At 38.0% G+C, this 12,974-nt stretch overlaps 1 protein-coding gene across 5 annotated transcripts in view; it reads right to left on the reverse strand.

Moving 5' to 3' along the window:
- GSK3B (glycogen synthase kinase 3 beta) overlaps positions 1–12,974 on the reverse strand; it is a 189,089-nt gene that overhangs the window by 20,166 nt on the left and 155,949 nt on the right. For all 5 annotated transcript variants that reach the window (XM_070406268.1, XM_070406270.1, XM_070406269.1 and 2 more), the window contains 2 exons: positions 12,576–12,762; positions 1,891–1,989 (listed from right to left, as the gene is read on the reverse strand). In XM_070406268.1, coding sequence (XP_070262369.1) covers positions 1,891–1,989; positions 12,576–12,762 — 286 coding nt within the window. The remainder of the gene's footprint in view (positions 1–1,890; positions 1,990–12,575; positions 12,763–12,974) is intronic.

Here is a 12,974-nt window from a genome sequence, read left to right on the forward strand (position 1 = left end):
TAGGGTCTATTTCAGGTTTTGAACAATCAACATAACCTAACCTGTGATCTAGTAAGTTATTAATAGCTCATCTAAGCAATCTATATTTGTTTTTTTTGAAAAATATATTTTATTGATTTTTTACAGAGAGGAAGGGAGAGGAATAGAGAATTAGAAACACTGATGAGAGAGAAACATCGATCAGCTGCCTCCTGCACACCCCCCACTGGGGATGTGCCCGCAACCAAGGTACATGCCCTTGACCGGAATCGAACCCGGGACCCCTCAGTCCGCAGGCCGACGCTCTATCCACTGAGCCAAACCGGTGCTGGCTATATTTGTTTTAAATAGATAGGTAATTTATATATTTTTAAAACTCTGCATTTTAGATTTAAAAAATTTAAAGCATATTTTAGTACATATTTGGTTTTTATAAAATTTTTCTAGGAGAGCATTGCCACTCATTTTACAGAAATGAGAAAACTAACAAGACATACTAAAACTAGTAAAGTTTTAATGTCTTTCTCAAGGTAGCATGTGCTAATAGAACTAGAAGTGAAAAAGAGAATTTTCCAGACTTCTGGAATGAAGATAGGACATGGACTAGCATGAAATATTTTTAATCTTCACTAGCAATGTTGCAAAAGATTAATATTGGACAAAAACAAACAACTTTGTGTCAGACAACAGATGGATTCTGACTTTACTGTTAAATGCAGGGAACTAATAATGAAAGATTTCATCTCCTGCAGCATAAATGCCCTTAGGCAAAAACGGGTCTGATCCAACTTAGTTCAATGTAATAAATGATTTAATGAAAATAAAGTCAGCTTCTGACATCTGCTTTTTGTAAGAAAAGAGGGGATACCAAATTCTGAGCCTGAGTAGGCTACCTAGTATATTTCTAACTTCATTTTAAACAGCATCCAGCCATTCTTCCGAAGAACTTCAATTCACACAAGGGTTGGGTATTTTCAGCATATCTGTAATGACAGTGATTTGTGCCAAAACAGGCCACACCATTAATTGGCTAAGGGACCGGCAGTACACTAAGCTGTATCCTGGGAGACCAACGAGGGTTTTTTTTTTTTTGATAGAAGACCTAATCACATTCTGATCTAAATCTTAGTTAAATGTACCTGCATTGCAGTTTTAGTCCTGTTGAATGATTAAACTCACCAATCTATATTTTATACTTCTTAAAAATTTGCCTCTCTAGTATACTAATATAGTTTACATTCAGGGTGTTGGAATCAAAGTGAATTATCTTCAATGACATTACGTCTGTACAGATTGCTTTCTGCTATTGGCATCTCATTTGATATATAATCAAGAAATTATATGGAAAGTATGACTTTAAAAATAACAAAAAAATTTAACATAATAAGATATTTACACCTTATATAAAAAGTTATTTATGGGGTCCTTGATCTAAATCTTAGTTAAATGTACCTGCATTGCAGTTTTAGTCCTGTTGAATGATTAAACTCACCAATCTATATTTTATACTTCTTAAAAATTTGCCTCTCTAGTATACTAATATAGTTTACATTCAGGGTGTTGGAATCAAAGTGAATTATCTTCAATGACATTACGTCTGTACAGATTGCTTTCTGCTATTGGCATCTCATTTGATATATAATCAAGAAATTATATGGAAAGTATGACTTTAAAAATAACAAAAAAATTTAACATAATAAGATATTTACACCTTATATAAAAAGTTATTTATGGGGTCCTTTTGTGCTTTTTGAAAATAGAGCACTATTTTATTCACATTTATTCTTTTGGCTGTGCTGTTGATACTTGGAAGGTATTAAATATTCACATGTATCAAAAGAAATAAAATGGAGGTAATCATGTCTTTTAAAAAACAATACATTTTTATAAAAGAGACTTATATGTTCTCACCTGAGGCTGCTGTGGCATTAGTTGGGGTTGAAGCAGCTGCTTGAATCCGAGCATGAGGAGGAATAAGAATGGTAGCTAGAGGTGGATTACTGGACAGTTCTAGAGAAACAGTAAGAAGACATAGGTTAGAGCTCACTTTTAACTTTGTATGTGAAACAACTTTATTGGTAACAATATGTGATACTACAGTAAAACACTAGTTTAACAGAAAAAAAAAAAAAAGATGTGATAAACCTACACCTGAAACTAAATGAGCTACAGAGAAACCAAGACACTATCTGCTAAAATTAGAATATACCCGAGAACTCAAGGTATCTGGGAGAAGCACTGGCCAAAAGTTTGAGATTAAGCATATCAATAAGATCTATTTCCATCTTTTAATAACTTAAATATACTAGATTTTCCCAAACTACTCTGATAATATTTGACTAAGGAATTGAGGGTGATGGTGCCAGAGAAAAAAAGAATATGACTATAGTTCATGAAATAAAACAGCATAGTTCAATTTTAACCGCAATCTTATACCTAGCAAAGCAAGAGAATCCCAATTGCCACGGCTGGGATGAAAATGGAATAAAAATGAATACAGGATGTAGTATTCTCAGTAACTTAAAAGAAAGTCAGATTTACCATTGCAATTAAGATAAAAATCTGCTAAAACAGAAAGGCTTCTTTAAAATCCATCTATCCATTGAACAATATTGAACATGAAACAGTGTGTTAGGTCCCAGGATACACAGAGAGAAAACGTTAACTGTCTATGACTGATGAACAGAAATAGAAAATGGAAAGACAACTAGACAAACAAGTTGGCACGAAAGGCAATCAACATATTCAGGATACAGGCACTTTTAAATTAAAAGATTTCTATGACCAAATGCCCAACATTTAAAAATAAGAACATATGACCAGGGATTTTAATATAAGACTTTTGGACAAAGTTTAAGATAAACTTTAAAATAAACTCATTATCAGGGTTTGTGATCACTTTACTCATGGTCCATGCTGCCCATTTGTTTACCCTCTTTTACTAGATCATCTATCTTTCTGTGTATCTGTATGCCTACTTGAGGGGGTCACGATGGTTTTATGTCTTACTAGAGGCCCGGTGCACGAAATTTGTGCACGGGAGGGGAAGGTGTCTCTTAGTCTGGCCTGCACACTTTCTAACCCGGGACCCCTCAGGGGATGTCCGACTGCCGGTAGTCAGACATCCCTCCTGCAATCTGGGACTGCTGGCTCCTAACCACTTGCCTGTCTGCTGGCCTGATCCTCCTAACTTCTCTCCCCTGCAGACCTGATCCTCCTAACTGCTGTCCCCTGCTGGCCTGATCCCCCTAACTGCTCTACCCTGCTGGCCAGATCTCCCTAACTGCTCTCCCCTGCCAGCCTGATCCCCCTAACTGCTCTCCCCTGCCAGCTTGATCACCCCTAACTGCCTCTGCCTTGGCCCCGCCACCATGGCTTTGTTTGGAAGGATGTCCAGTCTAATTAGCATATTACCCTTAAGATAGAGGCCTGGTGCACGGGTGGGGGCCGGCTGGTCTGCCCTGAAGGGGGTCCCGGATCAGGGTGGGGTCCCCTTGAGGAGCCTGGGCAAGGGGCCTGGTGCGGTTTGCAGGCCAGCCACGCCCCCATCAGGGTGGGGGTCCCCACTGGAGTGGTGCCGGCCTGGGTGAGGGGCTGGGGCAGTTTGCAGGCCGGCCATGCCCCCATCAGGGTGGGGGTCCCCGCTGGGGGGCATGGCCGGCCTGCACGAGGGGCTGAGGGCCGTGTGCAGGCTGGCCACGCCCCCATCAAGGTGGGGGTCTCCGCTGGGGAGTGGGTAGCCTGGGCGAGGGGCCTGGGGTGGTTTGCAAGCCAGCCAAGCCCCTGGCTTTGTCCAGAAGGTCTCCCGGTCTAATCAGCATATTACTCTTTAAAAAAAAAAAATATATATATATATATATAATTTATTGATTTTTTACAGAGAGGCAGGGAGAGGGATGGAGAATTAGAAACATCAATGAGAGAGAAACATCGATCAGCTGCCTCCTGCACAATCCCTACTGGGGATGTGCCCGCAACCAAGGTACATGTCCTTGACCGGAATCGAACCTGGGACCCTTGAGTTAGCAGGTTGACGCTCTATCCACTGAACCAAACCAGTTAGGGCAGCATATTACTCTTTTATTAGTATAGACTAGAGGCCTGATGCACGAAATTCATGCACTTGGGGTGGGGGTTGTCCCTCAGCCTGGCCTGCGCCCTATCGCTCCCCAGGGGCGGGCCTAAGCCATCAGTCGGACATCCTTAGTGCTGTCACGAAGGTGGGAGAGGCTCCTGCCACAGCTGCTGCACTCACCAGTCATGAGCCTGGCTTCTGGCTGAGCGGTGCTCCCGCTGTGGGAGCACAGTGACCACCAGGGGGCAGCTCCTGTGTTGAGCGCCTGCCCCTTGGTGGTCAGTGCGTGTCATAGCGACCAGTCATTCTGCCATTCAGCTGATTTGCATATTAGCCTTTTATTATATACGATTTGGGGTAAGGGCACAGTCGTGTGCACACACACACACACACACAGAGAGAGAAAGAGAAAAAGAGAGAGAGAGAGAGAGAGAGGAGGTAGGTAGGTAATAGGTGTGTGTGAAGGGCTTGAAAAAAGTAATCCTCTTTTTCCCTAGGTAGTAGTCATTTGGTCTTTGGTAGGAAAAGTGTGGTAGCTAATGAAGGGAAAAGTGAAGAAAATAAAGAAAATAGGAATCAAAAAGGGAGAAGCTGCCCTGGCTGGTGTGGCTCAGTTGGTTGGAGTATCGTCCTCACATAGTGAAAGGTGGCGGTTTAGATTCTGGTCTGGATACCTATCCAGGTTGTGAATTTAATCCTGGTCTGGTTGGATACAGGAGGCAACCAATTGATGTTTGTCTGTCTGTCTCTCTCTCCCTCTATCCCTTCCTCTCTCTAAAATCAATTAAAAAAAAAAGATTTTTTTTTTTTAAAAAAAGGAGAAGTTATGAAATCCTGGAGGCTTTGCCACATCCAAAAACACAGAGGAGAGTATAAGTCCACAAAATAATGAAAAAAGACTTGGTTTTTAACCTACAGTTGCTAGTAAATGCCCTTTTTTGGGGGGGAGGGGAGGAATGAGGAACATTTCTGTAAACTTTTTTGAGTCAAACATTTTAAAAGTTAAGAATTCTAAACTGGACAATCACATATAGTTCTATTTCCCTCCAAACTCTATCTCATTGTCCTCCTCCTTAAGTACAGGCATTCCTTAAGGCCCATCACTTTCCATCTATTAGATCTTTTCTACTTCAGAGAGCTTGTTAACTGTCACAGCTATGTCTGTGTGAATGAAGAAGCCTCCTTGTACTCTTGTTATCGTCCTGTTTTCTACACTACAATTTTGTCCTTTTTGCGGGTTCTTCTATGGGGATTTCACAACTAGTCCAGTTTGTTTGTATTTGTTTTTTTGCACGCAATTACTACCTACTAACCATCTGTCTATCTATGGCCATTAGTAAGAAAATTGAGACAATAAGTGTGGACTCAAACTGCAGTAAAAGAATGCAAAAAAGGATGACATTTTGGAGGACAGAAATAGCAGAGCAACTGAACTATTCAAGATCAGGAGAGTGCATGTGCTCTTAAATATAGAGAATAAAGAGTGTAGAAGAGACTGAAAATAAAAAAGCTAGTGTTTATTTACTAAATATGTATGCTAGGCTTGAGAGTAGGAAGATAATTAAGAATAAGGAGGGCCATAATATTGAAGTGGAACTAGCTTTGGACAAGAGGCAGAATTCTTGGGAAGAATAAGAGGTAGACTGTTACTTCAGAGACATGATTCAAAATAACATGTCCACAAGTTCCAGAAGTTTGTAGAAAAGTTAATTTATGATAAGGATTTCTTCAACTAATTGCAGAGGCCATGAAACTATTCATCAAAAAGCCACTTAGTAGTTTATCAGGAAATATTAAGAATGTTTTGATGGTGTATCAGTCATTATGTGCTCCATAACCAAACATTTAATGCATGCACAATTTAAAGAAAAGTAAAATGATTTTCAAATAGATATCAACAAACCAACCAACACAGATATCAATCAACTAAAAGGTTAACCAAATTTATTTAACTAAATTTTGCTGCAAAATTTTTCATTAAAATTTCCATGAAAAGACAAACTGGATAAACTCAACCATACCTAATCATCTGACAAAACCTGAAGTTTCCCTTAATCTGAAATGTCTATTCTTCCAAATATAGAATTCTAAAAATTAATGATAAAAGAAACAGGTAAGAAACTTTCTTATTTGTTGGGGTGGGGGGGGCATATATGTTTGTTTAAACTGTGTAGTTTGAAAACTGAAGATAAATTTGAGAGCCACAATCAATGTGTTAACTAGAGAAAAGAGATAAAATAACTCCTTTGTTAACTAGACCTGCTCTTACAGTGATGTAATAAAAAATACCAGTCATAAGGTAGAAGGGACTCTTCTTCCTTCGTTAGGTTTGAGGGAGCTCAACCCTGCAGATCCCCAGAAAGGAAACATTAAGAGTCAGACTTTCTTAGTGTGTATCAGTCCTCTTATATATATGAAAACTGGCAATGATGGTCTACATAGTTAAGCTGTTATTTCTCTCCAGTCATAAAGGTTTAAATGATTTTCACAATGGTGTGCTCATTTCATTTGTGTACTTTTTTGAGCAGTAATTCAAATGCTAGGATGATGCACCTTGATCTCACACATTACTGAACTTTTTTTTTAGTTAAAGAAGAAACCTCCTCAAAACTGCTTTTCGCCTCCCCTAACAATTTCAAAGTCCCTACGAAATCCCCGATCAACTTACAAATGCTGACTATATCCCATACTCATTCAGAAAAGCAAATACTAATTAGAAGATCAGACAAATAGGTAACAAATATTACAAGGCTTACTCTTTTTTAAAATTTAAATTCTTTATTGTTTAAAGTATTACATAAGTCTCCTTTTCCCCCCCACTGTCCTCTCCCCAGCCGCCCCCACACCCTAGTCTGTGTCCATTGGTTTTGCTCATATGCATGCATACAAGTCACAAGGCTTAGTCTTACTCCTGCTGCTTGGTGAAAATGGCAGTGTTTTACACGATGACAAAATGATATCTGTAAAATCCATAACTACTTTGCCTCAAAACTGCCCAAGAGGGAGCATCTCAACTTACATTAGTCAGCCCAAAATGCATGAATGTGTTTAGTGCACTACATTTACAGTGGTGATATATTTTAGAAATTATATGTGGCAATGTTAGTATTTTAAAAATTCTGGTGATTACAAGAATAAGCTTTATAAATTAAAATTCTTATACTCAGCATTACCTTTCTGATGAAGTTGAATAAACATAGCATTACTATGAGATGAGTTCTTCTATCCAACTAATAATTTTTGAGCATTTAAAAATAAAACTGCTAATATTTTGAATTTTGGGGAAATCAGTCTGTGTTTTTCTGTATCCATTTATACCATGACTTTATACATCTCACCCTGGCATGGCCTATGTTGTTAGCTTTATTTCTTATTTTCATTGTCTTTCTGTGGAGTCAATTCATTTTTATAGTCAGAATTTTGGAGCTAGATGGGTCCCTGAATATCCTTTACTCCTACTAATATATTTTTTTAAGTGCGGAAACTCCAAACTAATGCCTTGGCCAAGATCCACAACTAGTTAGAGACTGGAAACTAACGCTAGGTCTGACTTACTTCTTTTCATATGGAATACTTGTTGGGGAAGGTCATCAAGAAGATATGGCCACATGTTGGACCTTCAAGCTGGACACAATTGGAGGCTCCTCCCCTGTCCTTCCCTTGTGCATTGGAATGTGCACTATGTTTGCTTTCCCTGGTCCTAGAAGCTGCTCCAAAGATACAGCCTTAAGATAGAAATGTGGTGTTGAGATTATCTGGACTGAGCATGTGACTGACCCCAGTTATGGCCCCCTAAGTATGTGGCTAAACCTAGTTACGGCCTCTATAAAACCTTTTAAGATTTGGCAGATGGGTGCTGAGATCTACTTGTCTTGTCACCCAACACAAGTTTGGTAAGTTGCCTTGCTTATTTCACCTGCCACCTACCAATTTGAAGGCCACCCATGAATTTTCTCAAGCTCTTCCTGTAGTGCTCCAACCAACTGAGCCACACCAGCCAGGGCAAGATAGGAACTTAACTTATATGTAGGATATGAATCAGATCATAAAGTGAAACTCATAAACTGCTCTAATTTGCAGTGCCCCTCCATTTTTTAAAAATTAAACTGTAAACCTTTCCTGTGGGCATTCCCACCGATTTAGCATTTCAGTACCTAAAAGAGTACAGCTTGCTTATCTAGAAAATGTACTCTGCTGGACTGCTTATAAACTATTAAAGAATAATTCTGACATCAACTTAAGTATGAACAGCTCTACCTCTCACTTATTTACAGAATAATCCATTTATTTACATCCAGATTTTCTCAAGTTCATTGTCTTATAAAAAAAACCTTTTTATAGCCATCTTCACTCAGAAGAACACAACAGAAAACAGGGATAGCCCACAGGAAAGGTTTACAGTTTAATTTTTAAAAAATGGAGGGGCACTGCAAATTAGAGCAGTTTATGAGTTTCACTTTATGATCTGATTCATATCCTACATATAAGTTAAGTTCCTATCTTGCCCTGGCTGGTGTGGCTCAGTTGGTTGGAGCATCGTACCATGCACCGAAGATTGTGGGTTTGATTACCAGTTGGGGGCACGTATGTTTCTCTCTCACATCGATATTTCTCTCTCTCCCTTCCTTACTCTAAAATAAATGAACGTGTCCTCATGTGAGGATTAAAAGAATTCCTATCTACGTCAATTTATCCTTGCCATTGTAAATTATAATAAAATACGCTAAAACGCGAAAAGTTCTATATTAAGGCTTATAATAATTTGAGAATAATATTGGAAGGCACCTCATCACTTCAGGTGGTTGAGATATTGTGCCTACTCTGTGGCTCAGGATAAGGCTGGCTAGAAGAAATGCCTAAGACATAGAAAGGCAGGTAAGCTATGAACTGATCATATTTATGTGAATCACTATTTTATATCAGGAAAACTGATTTAAAATTCACTGCTACAAAGATCATAGAATCTGCTAATTATCATAAATAATGAGTTGCATAAGTTTTGTAAATAAGTAGTCTACTGCTTTCAAATGAAAAAAGTATAACCTTTTGATGAGCTGGGCTTCAGAATACCCGCTTTAGTTGCCTATCCGCAACTTGTTCTCAATCCTGTTTGCATCACTTTCTATTCCGTGACACATTCCTACACTGTTAAAAATTGTTCTCTGAACCTTTACTCTTTCTTAGTGTCCTTTTTTTACTTACTTTCTGGATCCCCCTTTCTATTTCACCATCTGCTTTCCTCACATCCAGATACCCTTGCCCTTATACTCCAAGACATCTACATCTGCATGAGTTTGCTTGTTGCTGTCTGCCCCAAATTTCCAACTTTTACTCTCATGTAAGCGGTTTTCCATTCTTCTGGCCTAGGCAGTAATCCACTCTTCCTCCTTATCTCTCCATAAAGCTGCCACTCTTTCAGATAACCCAGTTAAGTTGTAGAGCAGTAAACTCTTCAAATTAAACCATACTAATATAAATAATTGATAATTTTTAAAAATATATATATTTTAGTGATTTTTTACAGAGAGGGATAGAGAGTTAGAAACATCGGTGGGAGAGAAACATCCATCAGCTGCCTCCTGCACACCTCCTATTGGGGATGTGCCCGCAACCAAGGTACATGCCCTTGACCGGAATTGAACCTGGGAACTTCTAGTCTGTAGGCCGACGCTCTATCCACTGAGCCAAACCAGTTAGGGCAATAATTGATAATTTTTACTCACCCCTGGCCACCCTTGTCCTGGCCTAAGCCCACCATACTTGCTAAAATAATTCGTTGGTAAAATTTCGTACCAATTTGGGTAGAAAATTGGGATAGGGATGTTTGTGGTGAGGTTAATTGGAGACACACCTTTAAACATACAAAACAACCTATTTCCCAATATATTCCAGCCTTGGAACAGGCAAGGAATTGGTGAATAAAAAGAAATATTTTGGTGAATAAAAAGAAATATTGATCCCTGTTGGGATTTCCTGATTCTATCTACTTTCTAAGGCTTGATTCAGTTATGTCTACTTTGAAATCGAATGATTGGAGGAAAGGGGGTGTGCCAAAGGTACGATCTGGTTTCTAATGTCTGGATGCAGATGATACTGTCAATTCAGGGTCCTAGAACACTGAAGCCCAGGGCTGGAAAATGAAAGGTCTGACAGTCTCATGAGTTGTGGAACCAGGATGTCAAAAGGTTCTCAAAGTTTTCTGTCTCTTATCTGTCATCTTTCTTCTTCCAGGAATACTTCTTTTGATTATATGAAAGTAATACCAATTACTATTTATGGCTAATTACTCATGACACAGTAACAAACAGCTAATTGCAGTTAGCATTGTTCTAAAGCTTTACTTTAATACAATACTGTATTTTTCTCAAGTTTTTACTCTTTTTTAGAAAAAAAAAAAATATTTTTTTGTTGATTTTAGAGAGGAAGGGAGAGGGAGAGAAACATCAATGATGAAAGAGAATCATCGATCGGTTGCCCCTGTACACCCCTCACTGGGAATCAAGCCAGCAACCTGGGCATGTACCTGTGACTGGAATCAAACCCAGGACCCTTCAGTCCGTAGGCTGACACTCTATCTACTGAGCCAAACCGGTTAGGGCTCAAGTGTTTACTCTTCACAGTTCTGTTCATTGGCAAGGTTTACCTTACTAAAAGAAGCTAGACACAAAAAGTAACATATTACATGACTCCACTTATATGAAAGTGACTAATAAATCAAATGCAATTATAGTAGTCCCCCTTATCCGAATGGGATACGTTCTAAGATCCCCAGTGGATGCCTAAAATTTAGGATAGCATCGAACCTTATATATGTTTTTTTCCTATACATACATATATACCTATGATAAGATTTAATTTATAAATTAGGCACAGTAAGAGATTAACAACAATAAAATAGAACAATTATTAAAACATACTGTAATAAAAGTTACGTGAATGTGCATGTGCTAGCTCTCTCTCAAAATAGCTTATTGGACTGTACTTATCCTTCTTGTGATGATATAAGATGATACAATGTGATGGGAGGAAGTGAGGTGAATGACCTTGCTCTACAAGAGGCCAAGAGTGTCCAACCTAACCTTCTGCCAACTTGAAGTAATATTATTTACATTATTGACATTATCCAGCTTTCTCCTGATCCAGAGATCAATGTTTTGAAAACAACTTATTCTACTGTTAAACAATTGAATACTTCATTGAATCTTAATAGCTTTATTCAATCTCTATTTGTGCCGGGTGCTGAAGTATTTATAGTAAGCCCAAATGTATACTGCTCTAATTTTTTGCAACTATTTTCAATTTTGCAATCTGGAGAAAAAATATGTCTACTCCTTTCTTTAGAAAACAGTCTTTGAGGTATTTTTAGACAGCTTTTGGGAGTCCCTTAAGTCTTCATTTTTCCAGGCTCTATATTAAATTCTGCCATTCATTAATATTCTTCTTAAAATTGCATAGCCAGAACCAAAAACAACATTTCAAATGATTTCTAATCAGACCTAAACAGTCTAAATAGTCCCAAGATATGTGAATATTTTTCTTTTATAAATGTAGTTTAAGACTACATCAGCATTGTTAGTAGTTATGTAATACTGACAGCTTAAGATTACAGAAAACAGAATCATTCAAGTCTATTTTACCAGCAACTCAGGTCTTCCAAATTTACAGCTTAAGCAATGCATTTGTCCACATTCAATTTAAATATGGGCTAAAAATACACCTTAGAATAAAGGAAATGTATCTATTTCATCATAGAAAGCTCCCTCTCTTTTTAGCTTGACTAAGCAGCAGACTAATCAATCAATCAATAATTTATTTATTGCTTATTTTATCTATGGGAAATTGTACTCTTCTAACGTTCAATTCTGAAGAAAGTCACATCTTTAGAGGCAGTGTGGTTGATTAAATGAATCACGTAAGGTCTTAATCAGAGAGAAAAGAAGAGAGAACATAGACGTGGTGAAGAAATAGTGTTTATCCCTGAATCTTTTAGAAACCAGCAATGCAAAAACTCAAGTTTTCCTTTGAATGTTTGTTTTCTCAGCAGCAGCAGTGGTGCCAAGCTATAGAGAGGATGGAAATTTCTCTATATCACTTATATCAGTTTTAAGAAAGAGTATAGCACTCTAGTTCTCCCCATTTTTAAGATATCTCAATTTAAAAAACATAGCCACCAATTTGTTTCTAGGTTTATAAAACTTGATATAAACCCTTGGGAAGCAAGAAATGCTACATGTTCTAAGTTTCAAATACAAACCTGAAGATCATATTAGTGAGATCTCTATAACTTGTCATATGCCAAGATTTATTATAATTGGCTAAAAATTAGAGAAGCTAAGCCCATTTGAAAAATTTTATCTAACATACAAATAGTGGTCTAATAAGTGGTTAGAAAGGCTCTTTCCCACCGGCATAAGTACTTAGAATGTTCATTTTTGTCCTACAGATTTTAATCAAGAGTGTCACTTCACATCCATGTATAGTTTTCTCAGAAATGGTGAAAGAGCTAAATGTTTGAAATTACCTTGAGTGGTGAAGTTGAAGAGTGCAGGGGTGTCTCGCCCATTTGGTAGTTTGACATTTGGGTCCCGTAATTCATCAAAAAATGAATGTGCACAAGCTTCCAGTGGTGTCAGTCGGGCAGTTGGTGTATACTCCAACAGACGGCTACACAGTGCAATTGCCTCTGGTGGAGTTCGGGGTCGGAAGACCTGCAGTACAAAAAAGGGAAAGAACAATTAATGTTTTTTAAGAATCTTAGCAATATACCCCGAGTACTGAGAATTCTTACCACATACAAAAACATGGTTGCATTTGTGAAAGTAACCTTCTAGAATGAAAAGAGTTAACTTCATATAATTCACCACACTGTGGTGAGCTGCTAATTAAAGACTATATGAGAAAAGCTCAGAGAAAAAACTAG

Source organism: Myotis yumanensis, unplaced genomic scaffold (assembly GCF_028538775.1).
Source record: "Myotis yumanensis isolate MYYU_CA2020_CCGP unplaced genomic scaffold, mMyoYum1.0.hap1 SCAF_2, whole genome shotgun sequence".
Lineage (NCBI taxonomy): Eukaryota > Metazoa > Chordata > Mammalia > Chiroptera > Vespertilionidae > Myotis > Myotis yumanensis.